General features: G+C 48.1%; 1 protein-coding gene across 3 annotated transcripts in view; it reads right to left on the bottom strand.

The window, feature by feature from the left end:
• ROBO1 (roundabout guidance receptor 1) overlaps positions 1–16,358 on the bottom strand; it is a 666,598-nt gene that overhangs the window by 26,098 nt on the left and 624,142 nt on the right. For all 3 annotated transcript variants that reach the window (XM_063956322.1, XM_063956320.1, XM_063956321.1), the window contains one exon: positions 1,597–1,704. In XM_063956322.1, the coding sequence (XP_063812392.1) occupies positions 1,597–1,704 (108 nt within the window). The remainder of the gene's footprint in view (positions 1–1,596; positions 1,705–16,358) is intronic.

Here is a 16,358-nt window from a genome sequence, read left to right as displayed (position 1 = left end):
AACAGGCTGCTGAGGATTATAGGATAAATTTGGGTACACACCTATACAATTGTTGGGCAGATAACCCAATATTGGCTAATCAACCCGATGACTGTATACTGTAGGTGTGTATGCAGGAGCGTTAGTCAATAAACTGCTTAAATGCTCCAGTAACAGTCGGATTGGGACGTTGCACCTTATGTGCTGTTTAATATTTTAGATGCCTGACCTACCGATCCCATAGAAAACAATTCACACTGGGTGGTTTCAAGCTCCTTGTGTACGGGGGTCACAAGTGTTCACACTGATTAGAAACATGCTCCAGGCATTCATCTGATCAGCATAGTGGGGCAGATGTATTAAGCTTGGAGAAGTGATAAAGCAGTGATAAGTGGAGGGTGATAACACACCAGCCAATCAGCTCCTAACTGTAAATTTACATATTGGAGCTGATTGACTGGTGCGTTATCACCTTGCACTTATCACTGCTTTATCACTTCTCCAGGCTTAATACATCTGCCCCAGTGTGTACCTGGCATAACATTGCTAAAATATGCAAATGTACAAATAAAAAAAAATCAAACAGCCAATCGGAAATTAGTTTGCATCTATGTTTAGCACTAGCTAGAAAATTAAAACCAATTTCTTAACTGTTTGCTAACAAAGGTGAGTACAGCTGTGGCAAAGTTGGGCACATAGCAGAACATGCCTTGTTACAATGTTCAAGTTGTACTTTTGCTTTGCTGTTCCATGGAATGGTCATTTTGGGGGTCATTCCGAGTTGTTCGCTTGTTATTTTTTTTTCGCAACGGAGCGATTAGTCGCGAATGCGCATGCGCAATGTCCGCAGTGCGACTGCGCCAAGTAAATTTGCTATGCAGTTAGGAATTTTACTCACGTTTTTTTCTTCGTTCTGGTGATCGTAATGTGATTGACAGGAAGTGGGTGTTTCTCGGCGGAAACTGGCCGTTTTATGGGTGTGTGAGAAAAAACGCTACCGTTTCTAGGAAAAACGCGGGAGTGGCTGGAGAAACGGAGGAGTGTCTGGGCGAACGCTGGGTGTGTTTGTGACGTCAAACCAGGAACGACAAGCACTGAACTGATCGCAGATGCCGAGTAAGTTTGAAGCTACTCAGAAACTGCTAAGAGGTGTGTAATCGCAATTTTGAGAATCTTTCGTTCGCAATTTTAAGAAGCTAAGATTCACTCCCAGTAGGCGGCGGCTTAGCGTGTGTAAAGCTGCTAAAAGCAGCTTGCGAGCGAACAACTCGGAATGAGGGCCTCTGTACTGTCCAAGCTCAATGTGGTCTTAATAAACCTAAACCATAAATTCCCTTATACAGATTGGGGCAGTTGAAAGAAGGATCCTAAACTGCCAACTTTTGGCCTGATTCAGGGTCGCAAGTAGTCCCGATGTTACTGCATGTGCGAGAAAACCCCCAAACCAACTGAAAGATGTAGGATGGAGTCATTTTGGTTACCAGTCTGGGGCTAGACCATGGAAAGTATATTTTCTGATTATGGAATAATATATTTTCAAGTATTGGGTATTTATTTTCCACGTATAGTTTCCACCCTCAACCTATCAACAGCTACACCAAGCACACAAACAATTACCTGATGTACTACTTCCATGGTCCGAGCTGTTGTATGATCCGCCGGTATTCTGCTCATGGGACTGGTTGTAGGGAATTGTGGCTGGCATAGTGTCTGAGGCTCGGTAATCTAAAATATAGATACATAAAATAACATGGTGGACAGCAATGAAGGTCTCCATTATCGCTTTGATGAAAGGAACTACAGCTTAAAAACATCATTAGGATTTAATACATAAGAGTACTTACAAGAAAAACCTTATGATAATATTAACTTCAATTTTAAGAGGAACTTCAACTTTAGATGACTGTAGTCAGGTTTGTGTCTGTAGCTATAACAACAGACTTGCTTGTTATATATCTTTTTTTTTTCCATTACACAAGTGTATATGTACAGGGGCCCTGTAGCAAGATTTTGTGTATCTTTGTGGGCCCTGTAGCAAGATTTTGAAAGGGGCCCCATGCACTCTGGCAGAGTGACAGTGAGTGGGGTGGTGGTTTTGAAGTGATGGGGGTCAGAACAGCACAGAGGGTGTGTGCCAGACAGTGAATGGCAGTACCATGCAGGATGGACACTGAGGTGTCAGTTATACTAATAACTCGCTGGGAAGGCTGAGTGACTACACACTAGTACCCTCAATTCAAATTACACCATGCAATAGTGCCCCTTATTCACAATGCACCATAGTAGTTTCCCTTTTTCATGTTACACCACATAGTAGAGCCCATTCATGTTATGCCATGTAGTAGTAGTGCCTTTAGACCACGTTATGCCATGTAGTAGTAGTGCCCATTACACATTTTTTACACATTAAGGCAGACAGCGTCCCCCTTTTTACACATAACGGCAGACAGCGTCCCCTTTTTTACACATTAAGACAGACAGCGTCCCCTTTTTACACATTACGGCAGACAGCGTCCCCTTTTTACACATTACGGCAGACAGCGCCCCCCTTTTTACACATAACGGCAGACAGCGTCCCCTTTTTAACACATTAAGGCAGACAGCGTTCCCTTTTTACACATTACAGCAGACAGCGTCCCCTTTTTACACATTACGGTAGACAGCGTCCCCCTTTTTACACATTACGGCAGACAGCATCCCCTTTTTACACATTACGGCAGACAGTGCCACCCTTTTTACACATAACGGCAGACAGCGTCCCCTTTTTACACATTACAGCAGACAGCGTCCCCCTTTTTACACATTACGGCAGACAGCGTCCCCTTTTTTACACATTAAGGCAGACAGCGTCCCCTTTTTACACATTACAGCACACAGCGTCCCCTTTTTACACATTACGGCAGACAGCGTCCCCCTTTTTACACATTACGGCAGACAGCATCCCCTTTTTACACATTACGGCAGACAGTGCCACCCTTTTTACACATAACGGCAGACAGCGTCCCCTTTTTACACATTACAGCAGACAGCGTCCCCCTTTTTACACATAACGGCAGACAGCGTCCCCTTTTTTACACATTAAGACAGACAGCGTCCCCTTTTTACACATTACGGCAGACAGCGTCCCCTTTTTACACATTACGGCAGACAGCGCCCCCCTTTTTACACATAACGGCAGACAGCGTCCCCTTTTTTACACATTAAGGCAGACAGCGTCCCCTTTTTACACATTACAGCAGACAGCGTCCCCTTTTTACACATTACGGCAGACAGCGTCCCCCTTTTTACACATTACGGCAGACAGCATCCCCTTTTTACACATTACGGCAGACAGTGCCACCCTTTTTACACATAGCGGCAGACAGCGTCCCCTTTTTACACATTACAGCAGACAGCGTCCCCCTTTTTACACATTACGGCAGACAGCGTCCCCCTTTTTACACATTATGGCAGACAGCGTCCCCTTTTTACACATTATGGCATACAGCGCCCCCCTTTTTACACATAACGGCAGACAGCGTCCCCTTTTTTACACATTAAGGCAGAGAGCGGCCCTTTTTACATATTACGGCAGACAGCGTCCCCCTTTTTACACATTACAGCAGGCAGCGTTCCCCTTTTTACACATTACGGCAGAGGACAGCCTATGGTTAAGGAGAGGGACAGCAACAGCAGCGCCTCCACCAATTACACAGCGCTGCTGTGGCTCCCTCCTCCACCTCCCTCCTCCTCGGTGGCCGCTGCGCTCCTCTCCTCGGCGGGCGGCTGTGTGCTCCGGGCGGTGGTGGCCCGCAGCACACAGCGGCATGTAATGAGTCAGTCTGACTCATTACATGCCGCGCTGCTTTGGGCCCCTTGACATCGGCGGGCCCCAGTGCAAGGCACTGCTTGCACTGGCGGTAGTTCCGCCACTGTATATGTTGTCAACAACGAAAAACATATCTGCCTAGACGATAAAAATAAAATACTAAAGGCCGATTTTCCCTTTAAAGTGAGTGCAAAAAGCCACATTGTTTCAGCTGCAATGGTTAAGAACATTATACAACAAAGTCATATACATAGTTTTTAAAACTAATGGGCCCTACATACCTGCCGATACGGCCGACGGATGACCCGGCAGGGGACAGGGGGAAATCACGGGGTGGGTGAAGTTTCTTCACTCCATAGCCCTGCATGTTAATATGGATGATATTGTCCATATTCACTTGATGGCATAAACGAGACGGCACCAACGATGAACGAGCGCGGGGCCGCGCATCGTTCATCGTTGGTGCATACACATTGAAAGATATGAACAATATCTCCAGAGCCAGTGCATGGAGGTTCGGTGCCCCCCTGCAAAGTATAAATTTGCGCCCTCCCTCCCATACTTAATAAAGGGAAAGTGCACACTGACATTCGACGCCCCCCCATTCCCCCTCCTCCAATAGAGCTTGCACTTAACACTGCAGACTGGATTCCTGTGCACACTCCCCAGTCAGTGACAGCCCCACATTGCTCACCCGCACGGTGTCCCGGCCGCCTCCTCACTGTGCAGCACGATCCCTCGGGTCTCCAGATACTGTATAGCTGGAAGGCATTGGCAGCAAGGAGGGGTAACTGCCTCACACAGGCACTTCAGCGGCACCCGGAGTGTGGAGGGAGTGAGAGATGCGGCCGCACCACAGCATGGAGAAAGCAGGACCCAGACACCGACAGCCGGGACGCCAGCTCAGTGCAGGCCGCGTGTACAGCCTCTGGACCCCGGGCTACTCAGCCAGGCAGCGCCTATGTATAAGGGACACCGATGTGTTCCTGGTGCTTTCCGGTTTAGCCATGACCCACTTACATTGCCGGCTCATCACTCTGGGTTGCTGTCAGATGTCACGTGATGTCTGCAGGCTAGAGCACCGAGACAGTCACAGAGGAGGAGCGAGTGTCGCTGATGATATGATGATAGACGCTGCGCTCGGTGGCTCCTCTACTACAGCAACTGCAGAATGGGTACAAATGAAACAGGAGACAACAGAGGAAGTGCGCCCTTCTGGACTGGAACCCGGTGGCAACCGACTCCGTGGTCTCCAGCAGTTCCGCCCCTGGACAGACACACAGATAGATAGATAATAGACCGATAGACAATAGATAGACACATAGATAGATAGATAGTAGACACATAGATAGATGGATAGATAGACACATAGATAAATAGATTGACACACAGATAGATAGATAGATAATAGACAGACAGACACCTAGATAGATAGATAATAGACAGACACATAGATAGATAATAGACAGACACATAGACAGATAGATAGACAGACAGACACATAGATAGATAGATAGATAGATAATAGACAGACACATAGACAGACACATAGATAGATAGATAGATAGATAGATAGATAGATAATAGACACATAGACATATAGACAGATAATAATAAGAATTTACTTACCGATAATTCTATTTCTCGTAGTCCGTAGTGGATGCTGGGGACTCCGTCAGGACCATGGGGATTAGCGGGCTCCGCAGGAGACAGGGCACATCTAAAAAAGCTTTTAGGTCACATGGTGTGTACTGGCTCCTCCCCCCATGACCCTCCTCCAAGCCTCAGTTAGGTACTGTGCCCGGACGAGCGTACACAATAAGGAAGGATCTTGAATCCCGGGTAAGACTCATACCAGCCACACCAATCACACCGTACAACTTGTGATCTGAACCCAGTTAACAGTATGATAACAAAACGAAGTAGCCTCTGAAAAGATGGCTCACAACAATAGTAATAACCCGATTTTTGTAAGAATAACTATGTACAAGCATTGCAGACAATCCGCACTTGGGATGGGCGCCCAGCATCCACTACGGACTACGAGAAATAGAATTATCGGTAAGTAAATTCTTATTTTCTCTAACGTCCTAGTGGATGCTGGGGACTCCGTCAGGACCATGGGGATTATACCAAAGCTCCCAAACGGGCGGGAGAGTGCGGATGACTCTGCAGCACCGAATGAGAGAACTCCAGGTCCTCCTTAGCCAGAGTATCAAATTTGTAAAATTTTACAAACGTGTTCTCCCCTGACCACGTAGCTGCTCGGCAAAGTTGTAATGCCGAGACTCCTCGGGCAGCCGCCCAGGATGAGCCCACCTTCCTTGTGGAATGGGCATCTACATATTTCGGCTGTGGCAGGCCTGCCACAGAATGTGCAAGCTGAATTGTACTACAAATCCAGCGTGCAATAGACTGCTTAGAAGCAGGAGCACCCAGCTTGTTGGGTGCATACAATATAAACAGCAAGTCAGACTTTCTGACTCCAGCCGTCCTAACTATATATATATATATATATATATATATATATATATATTTTTAGGGCCCTGACAACGTCTAGTAACTTGGAGTCCTCCAAGTCCCTAGTAGCCGCAGGCACCACAACAGGTTGTTTCAGGTGAAAACGCTGACACCCCTTTAGGAAGAAACTGGAGACGAGTCCCAGTTCTGCCCTGTTCAAATGGAAAATTTTAATATGGGCTTTTGTAAGACAAAGCCGCCCATTCTGACAATCGCCTGGCCGAGGCCAGGGCTAACACATGGTCACTTCCCATGTGAGATATTGGTCGACAGCATGGTCACTTTCCATGTGAGATATTTCAAATCCACAGATTTGAGCTGTTCAAACCAATATGATTTTAAGAAATCCCAACACTATGTTGAAACCTCACGGTGCCCCTAGAGGCACAAAAAAGCTGTATATGCAATACACCCTTTACAATCTGGACTTCAGGAACTGAAGTCAATTCTTTCTGGAAGAAAATCTACAGGGCCGAAATTTAAATGTTAATGAACCCCAATTTGAGGCCCAAAACACTCCTGTTTTCAGGAAGTGTAGAAATCGACCTAGTTGAATTTCCGTCGTGGAGCCTTCCTGGCCTCACCCACGCAACATATTTTCACCACATGTGGTGATGACGTTGTGCGGTCACCTCCTTCCTGGCTTTGACCAGGGTAGGTATGACCTCTTATGGAATGCCTTTTCCCTTCAGGATCCGGCATTCAACCGCCATGCCGTCAAACGCAGCCGCGGTAAATCTTGGAATAGACATGGTACTTGCTGAAGCAAGTCCCTTCTTAGCTCCCCAGGCCCTTAGTCCTCTGTGAGCATTTCTTGAAGTTCCGGGTACCAAGTCCCTCTTGGCCAATCCGGAGCCACTAGTATAGTTCATACTCCTCTATGTCTTATAATTCTCAATACCTTGGTTATGAGAAACAGAGGAGGGAACACATACACTGACTGGTACACCCACGGTGTTACCAGAACATCCACAGCTATCGCCTGAAGGTCTCATGACCTGGCGGAATACCTGTCCCGTTTTTTGTTCGGGCGGGACGCCATCATGTCCACCTTTGGTCTTTGCCAACGGTCCACAATCATGTTGAAAAACTTCCCTATGAAGTTTCCACTCTCCCGGGTGGAGGTCATGCCTGCTGAGGAAGTCTGCTTCCCAGTCGTCCACTCCCGGAAAGAACACTGCTGACAGTGCTATCACATGATTTTCCGCCTAGCGAAAAATCCTTGCAGTTTTGTCACTGCCCTCCTGCTACTTGTGCCGCCCTTTCTGTTTACGTGGGCGACTGCCGTGATGTTATCCCACTGGATCAATACCGGCTGACCTTGAAGCAGAGGTCTAGCTAAGTTTAGAACATTATAAATTTGCTCTAAGCTTATTTATGCGGAGAGAATTCTCCAGACTTAATCACACTTCCCTGGAAATTTTTTTTTTTTTTTTTTTTTCCCTGTGTGACTGTTCCCCAGCCTCTCAGGCTGGCCTCCGTGGTCACCGGCATCCAATCCTGAATGCCGAATTTGCGGCCCTCTAGAAGATGAGCACTCTGTAATCACCACAGGAGAGACACCCTTGTCCTTGGATATAGGGTTATCCGCTGATGCATCTGAGGATGCGATCCGGACCATTTGTCCAGCAGATCCCACTGAAGAGTTCTTGCGGGAAATCTGCCGAATGGAATTGCTTCGTAATAAGCCACCATTTTTTACCAGGACTCTTGTGCAATGATGCACTGACACTTTTCCTGGTTTTAGGAGGATCCCGATTAGCTCGGATAACTCCCTGGCTTTCTCCACTGGGAGAAACACGTTTTTCTGGACTGTGTCCAGAATCATCCCTAGGAACAGTAGACGTGTCGTCGGAAAAAGCTGCGATTTTGGAATATTTAGAATCCCCTCGTGCTGTCGTAGAACTACTTAAGATAGTGCTACTCCGACCTCCAACTGTTCTCTGGACCTTGCCCTTATCAGGAAAGCGTCCATGTTTCTTTTAAGAAAAATCATCATTCCGGTCATTACCTTGGTAAAGACCCGGGGCGCCGTGGACAATCCAAACGGCCGCGTCTGAACTGATAGTGACAGTTCTGTACCAGGAACCTGAAGTACCCTTGGTGAGAAGGGCAAATTTGGACCTGTAGGTAAGCGTCCCTGATATCCAGTGACACCATATCGTCCCCTACTTCCTGGTTCGCTATCACTGCTCCGAGTGACTCCATCTTGATTTGAACGCTTGTATGTAAGTGTTCAAATATTTCAGATCTCACCGAGCCGGTTGGCTTCAGTACCACAATATAGTGTGGAATACTACCCCCTTCCTTGTTGTAAGAAGGGTACTTTGATTATCACCTGCTGGGAATACAGCCTGTGAATTGTGTGAGGGGGAGACGTCTCGAATTTCCAATGTACACCTGGGATATTACATGTAGGATCCCGGAGTTCCCTTGCGAGTGTTGCTGAAACTCTTGAGATGACCCCCTACCGCACCTGAGTCCGCTTGTACGGCCCCAGCGTTATGCTGCGGACTTGGCAGAAGCCGTGAGGAGCTTCTGTTCCTGGGAATGAGCTGCTTGCTGCAGTCTTCTTCCCTTTCCTCTACCCCTGGGCAGATATGACTGGCCTTTGCCCGCCTGCCCGTATGAGGACGAAAGGACTGAGACTGAAAGACTGTGTCCTTTTCTGCCAATATGTGACTCGGGGTAACAAAAGGTGGATTTTTCAGCTGTTGCCATGGCCACCAGGTCCAATGGACCGCCCCTTTATACGGCAATACTTCCATATGCCGTCTGGAATCTGCCTCACCTGACCACTGTCGTGTCTTCGTCTGGCAGATATGTACATCACATTTACTCTTGATGCCAGAATGCAAATATGCCTCTGCGCATCACGCATATATAGAAATGCATCCTTAAAATGCTCTATAGACAATAAAATCCTGTCCCTGTCAAGGGTATCAAAATTTTCAGTCAGGAAATCCGACCAAGCCCCCTCAGCGCTGCACATCCAGGCTGAGGCGATTGCTGGTCGTAGTATAACACCAGTATGTGTGTATATACTGTTATGATATTTTCCAGCTTCCTATCAGCTGGCTCCTTGAGGGCGGCCGTATCTGGAAACGGTAACGCCATGTTTTTTATAAGCGTGTGAGCGCCTTATCCACCCTAAGGTGTGTTTTCCAACTCGCCCTTACTTCTGGCGGGAAAAGGGTATACCGCCCATAACTTTCTATCGGAGGAACCCCACGTATCATCACACACTTCATTTAATTTATCTGATTCAGGCAAAACTACAAGTAGTTTATTCCCACCCTACAAAATACCCTTATTTGTGGTACTTGTGGTATCAGAAATATGTAACACCTCCTTCATTGCCCTTAACATGTAACTTGTGGCCCTAAAGGAAAAATACGTTTGTTTCTTCACCGTCGACACTGGGGTCAGTGTCCGCGTCAGTGTCTGTCGACCGACTGAGGTAAATGGGCGTTTTTACAAGCCCCTGACGGTGTCTGAGACGCCTGGACCGATACTAATTTGTCCGCCGGCTGTCTCATGTCGTCAACCGGCTTGCAGCGTGTTGACATTATCACGTAATTCCCTAAATAAGCCATCCATTCCGGTGTCGACTCCCTAGAGAGTGACATCACCATTACAGGCAATTTTCTCCGTCTCCTCACCAACATTTTCCTCATACATGTCGACACACACGTACCGACCTACTGCACACACACAGGGAATGCTCTGATAGAGGACAGGACCCACTAGCCCTTTGGGGAGACAGAGGGAGAGTTTGCCAGCACACACCAAAAACGCCATAATGTATATAACAACCCTAGAAGGTGTTGTTTCTATATATATGCGCTCATAATATATAATTATATCGCCAATTTATGCCCCCCTTCTCTTTAACCCTGTTTCTGTAGTGCAGGGGAGAGTGGGAGCCTTCCTCACCAGCGGAGCTGGTCAGGAAAATGGCGCTGAGTGCTGAGGAGAATAAGCTCCGCCCCTTTCTCGGCGGGTTTTTCTCCCGGTTATTAGGAAAACTGGCCTGGGTTAAATACATACATATAGCCTTAATGGCTATATGTGATGTATTTATTTGCCTCTAAGGTAATCTATATTGCTGCCCAGGGCGCCCCCAGCAGCGCCCTGCACCCTCCGTGACCGAGATCAGTGAGCCGTGTAGCAACTAGAGATGAGCGCCTGAAATTTTTCGGGTTTTGTGTTTTGGTTTTGGGTTCGGTTCCGCGGACGTGTTTTGGGTTCGACCGCGTTTTGGCAAAACCTCACCGAATTTTTTTTGTCGGATTCGGGTGTGTTTTGGATTCGGGTGGTTTTTTCAAAAAACCCTAAAAAACAGCTTAAAACATTGAATTTGGGGGTCATTTTGATCCCATAGTATTATTAACCTCAATAACCATAATTAACACTCATTTTCAGTCTATTCTGAACACCTTACACCTCACAATATTATTTTTAGTCCTAAAATTTGCACCGAGGTCGCTGGATGACTAAGCTCAGCGACCCTAGTGGCCGACACAAACACCTGGCCCATCTAGGAGTGGCACTGCAGTGTCACGCAGGATGTCCCTTCCAAAAAACCCTCCCCAAACAGCACATGACGCAAAGAAAAAAAGAGGTGCAATAAGGTAGCTGTGTGAGTAAGATTAGCGACCCTAGTGGCCGACACAAACACCGGGCCCATCTAGGAGTGGCACTGCAGTGTCACGCAGGATGTCCCTCCCAAAAAACCCTCCCCAAACAGCACATGACGCAAAGAAAAAAAGAGGCGCAATGAGGTAGCTGACTGTGTGAGAAAGATAAGCGACCCTAGTGGCCGACACAAACACCGGGCCCATCTAGGAGTGGCACTGCAGTGTCACGCAGGATGTCCCTTCCAAAAAACCCTCCCCAAACAGCACATGACGCAAAGAAAAAAAGAGGCGCAATGAGGTAGCTGACTGTGTGAGAAAGATAAGCGACCCTAGTGGCCGACACAAACACCGGGCCCATCTAGGAGTGGCACTGCAGTGTCACGCAGGATGTCCCTTCCAAAAAACCCTCCCCAAACAGCACATGACGCAAAGAAAAAAAGAGGCGCAATGAGGTAGCTGACTGTGTGAGAAAGATAAGCGACCCTAGTGGCCGACACAAACACCGGGCCCATCTAGGAGTGGCACTGCAGTGTCACGCAGGATGTCCCTTCCAAAAAACCCTCCCCAAACAGCACATGACAAGATTAGCGACCCTAGTGGCCGACACAAACACCGGGCCCATCTAGGAGTGGCACTGCAGTGTCACGCAGGATGTCCCTTCCAAAAAACCCTCCCCAAACAGCACATGACGCAAAGAAAAAAAGAGGCGCAATGAGGTAGCTGTGTGAGTAAGATTAGCGACCCTAGTGGCCGACACAAACACCTGGCCCATCTAGGAGTGGCACTGCAGTGTCACGCAGGATGTCCCTTCCAAAAAACCCTCCCCAAACAGCACATGACGCAAAGAAAAAAAGAGGCGCAATGAGGTAGCTGTGTGAGTAAGATTAGCGACCCTAGTGGCCGACACAAACACCTGGCCCATCTAGGAGTGGCACTGCAGTGTCACGCAGGATGTCCCTTCCAAAAAACCCTCCCCAAACAGCACATGACGCAAAGAAAAAAAGAGGCGCAATGAGGTAGCTGACTGTGTGAGAAAGATAAGCGACCCTAGTGGCCGACACAAACACCGGGCCCATCTAGGAGTGGCACTGCAGTGTCACGCAGGATGTCCCTTCCAAAAAACCCTCCCCAAACAGCACATGACGCAAAGAAAAAAAGAGGCGCAATGAGGTAGCTGTGTGAGTAAGATTAGCGACCCTAGTGGCCGACACAAACACCTGGCCCATCTAGGAGTGGCACTGCAGTGTCACGCAGGATGTCCCTTGCAAAAAACCCTCCCCAAACAGCACATGACGCAAAGAAAAAAAGAGGCGCAATGAGGTAGCTGACTGTGTGAGAAAGATTAGCGACCCTAGTGGCCGACACAAACACCGGGCCCATCTAGGAGTGGCACTGCAGTGTCACGCAGGATGTCCCTTCCAAAAAACCCTCCCCAAACAGCACATGACGCAAAGAAAAAAAGAGGCGCAATGAGGTAGCTGTGTGAGTAAGATTAGCGACCCTAGTGGCCGACACAAACACCTGGCCCATCTAGGAGTGGCACTGCAGTGTCACGCAGGATGTCCCTTCCAAAAAACCCTCCCCAAACAGCACATGACGCAAAGAAAAAAAGAGGCGCAATGAGGTAGCTGACTGTGTGAGAAAGATAAGCGACCCTAGTGGCCGACACAAACACCGGGCCCATCTAGGAGTGGCACTGCAGTGTCACGCAGGATGTCCCTTCCAAAAAACCCTCCCCAAACAGCACATGACGCAAAGAAAAAAAGAGGCGCAATGAGGTAGCTGACTGTGTGAGAAAGATAAGCGACCCTAGTGGCCGACACAAACACCGGGCCCATCTAGGAGTGGCACTGCAGTGTCACGCAGGATGTCCCTTCCAAAAAACCCTCCCCAAACAGCACATGACGCAAAGAAAAATAAAAGAAAAAAGAGGTGCAAGATGGAATTGTCCTTGGGCCCTTCCCACCCACCCTTATGTTGTATAAACAAAACAGGACATGCACACTTTAACCAACCCATCATTTCAGTGACAGGGTCTGCCACACGACTGTGACTGAAATGACGGGTTGGTTTGGACCCCCACCAAAAAAGAAGCAATTAATCTCTCCTTGCACAAACTGGCTCTACAGAGGCAAGATGTCCACCTCATCATCATCCTCCGATATATCACCGTGTACATCCCCCTCCTCACAGATTATCAATTCGTCCCCACTGGAATCCACCATGTCAGCTCCCTGTGTACTTTGTGGAGGCAATTGCTGCTGGTCAATGTCTCCGCAGAGGAATTGATTATAATTCATTTTAATGAACATCATCTTCTCCACATTTTCTGGATGTAACCTCGTACGCCGATTGCTGACAAGGTGAGCGGCGGCACTAAACACTCTTTCGGAGTACACACTTGTGGGAGGGCAACTTAGGTAGAATAAAGCCAGTTTGTGCAAGGGCCTCCAAATTGCCTCTTTTTCCTGCCAGTATAAGTACGGACTGTGTGACGTGCCTACTTGGATGCGGTCACTCATATAATCCTCCACCATTCTATCAATGGTGATAGAATCATATGCAGTGACAGTAGACGACATGTCCGTAATGGTTGTCAGGTCCTTCAGTCCGGACCAGATGTCAGCATCAGCAGTCGCTCCAGACTGCCCTGCATCACCGCCAGCGGGTGGGCTCGGAATTCTGAGCCTTTTCCTCGCACCCCCAGTTGCGGGAGAATGTGAAGGAGGAGATGTTGACAGGTCGCGTTCCGCTTGACTTGACAATTTTCTCACCAGCAGGTCTTTGAAACCCAGCAGACTTGTGTGCGCCGGAAAGAGAGATCCAAGGTAGGTTTTAAATCTAGGATCGAGCACGGTGGCCAAAATGTAGTGCTCTGATTTCAACAGATTGACCACCCGTGAATCCTTGTTAAGCGAATTAAGGGCTCCATCCACAAGTCCCACATGCCTAGCGGAATCGCTCTGTCTTAGCTCCTCCTTCAATGTCTCCAGCTTCTTCTGCAAAAGCCTGATGAGGGGAATGACCTGACTCAGGCTGGCAGTGTCTGAACGGACTTCACGTGTGGCAAGTTCAAAAGGTTGCAGAACCTTGCACAACGTTGAAATCATTCTCCACTGCGCTTGAGACAGGTGCATTCCACCTCCTATATCGTGGTCAGTTGTATAGGCTTGAATGGCCTTTTGCTGCTCCTCCAACCTCTGAAGCATATAGAGGGTTGAATTCCACCTCGTTACCACCTCCTGCTTCAGATGATGGCAGGGCAGGTTCAGGCGTTTTTGGTGGTGCTCCAGTCTTCTGTACGTGCTGCCTGTACGCCGAAAGTGTCCCGCAATTTTTCTGGCCACCGCCAGCATCTCTTGCACGCCCCTGTCGTTTTTTAAAAAATTCTGCACCACCAAATTCAAGGTATGTGCAAAACATGGGACGTGCTGGAATTTGCCCAGATGTAATGCACGCACAATATTGCTGGCGTTGTCCGATGCCACAAATCCACAGGAGAGTCCAATTGGGGTAAGCCATTCCGCAATGATCTTCCTCAGTTGCCGTAAGAGGTTTTCAGCTGTGTGCGTATTCTGGAAACCGGTGATACAAAGCGTAGCCTGCCTAGGAACGAGTTGGCGTTTGCGAGATGCTGCTACTGGTGCCGCCGCTGCTGTTCTTGCGGCGGGAGTCCATACATCTACCCAGTGGGCTGTCACAGTCATATAGTCCTGACCCTGCCCTGCTCCACTTGTCCACATGTCCGTGGTTAAGTGGACATTGGGTACAGCTGCATTTTTTAGGACACTGGTGACTCTTTTTCTGAGGTCTGTGTACATTTTCGGTATCGCCTGCCTAGAGAAATGGAACCTAGATGGTATTTGGTACCGGGGACACAGTACCTCCAACAAGTCTCTAGTTGGCTCTGCAGTAATGATGGATACCGGAACCACGTTTCTCACCACCCAGGATGTCAAGGCCTCAGTTATCCGCTTTGCAGTAGGATGACTGCTGTGATATTTAATCTTCCTCGCAAATGACTGTTGGACAGTCAATTGCTTGGTGGAAGTAGTAAAAGTGGTCTTACGACTTCCCCTCTGGGATGACCATCGACTCCCAGCAGCAACAACAGCAGCGCCAGCAGCAGTAGGCGTTACACGCAAGGATGCATCGGAGGAATCCCAGGCAGGAGAGGAATCGTCAGAATTGCCAGTGACATGGCCTGCAGGACTATTGGCATTCCTGGGGAAGGAGGAAATTGACACTGAGGGAGTTGGTGGGGTGGTTTGCGTGAGCTTGGTTACAAGAGGAAGGGATTTACTGGTCAGTGGAGTGCTTCCGCTGTCACCCAAAGTTTTTGAACTTGTCACTGACTTATTATGAATGCGCTGCAGGTGACGTATAAGGGAGGATGTTCCGAGGTGGTTAACGTCCTTACCCTTACTTATTACAGCTTGACAAAGGGAACACACGGCTTGACACCTGTTGTCCGCATTTCTGGTGAAATACCTCCACACCGAAGAGCTGATTTTTTTGGTATTTTCACCTGGCATGTCAACGGCCATATTCCTCCCACGGACAACAGGTGTCTCCCCGGGTGCCTGACTTAAACAAACCACCTCACCATCAGAATCCTCCTGGTCAATTTCCTCCCCAGCGCCAGCAACACCCATATCCTCCGCATCCTGGTGGACTTCAACACTGACATCTTCAATCTCACTATCAGGAACTGGACTGCGGGTGCTCCTTCCAGCACTTGCAGGGGGCGTGCAAATGGTGGAAGGCGCATGCTCTTCACATCCAGTGTTGGGAAGGTCAGGCATCGCAACCGACACAATTGGACTCTCCTTGTGGATTTGGGATTTCGAAGAACGCACAGTTCTTTGCTGTGCTTTTGCCAGCTTGAGTCGTTTCATTTTTCTAGCGAGAGGCTGAGTGCTTCCATCCTCATGTGAAGCTGAACCACTAGCCATGAACATAGGCCAGGGCCTCAGCCGTTCCTTGCCACTCCGTGTGGTAAATGGCATATTGGCAAGTTTACGCTTCTCCTCCGACAATTTTATTTTAGGTTTTGGAGTCCTTTTTTTTCTGATATTTGGTGTTTTGGATTTGACATGCTCTGTACTATGACATTGGGCATCGGCCTTGGCAGACGACGTTGCTGGCATTTCATCGTCTCGGCCATGACTAGTGGCAGCAGCTTCAGCACGAGGTGGAAGTGGATCTTGATCTTTCCCTAATTTTGGAACCTCAACTTTTTTGTTCTCCATATTTTATAGGCAGAACTAAAAGGCACCTCAGGTAAACAATGGAGATGGATGGATTGGATACTAGTATACAATTATGGACGGACTGCCACGGTTAGGTGGTATAAAAAAACCACGGTTAGGTGGTATATATTGTAATACAATTATGGATGGACGGACTGC

This window comes from Pseudophryne corroboree, chromosome 2 (genome assembly GCF_028390025.1).
Source record: "Pseudophryne corroboree isolate aPseCor3 chromosome 2, aPseCor3.hap2, whole genome shotgun sequence".
Taxonomy (NCBI): Eukaryota; Metazoa; Chordata; class Amphibia; order Anura; family Myobatrachidae; genus Pseudophryne; species Pseudophryne corroboree.
This window is presented reverse-complemented; position numbering and strand designations above follow the sequence as displayed.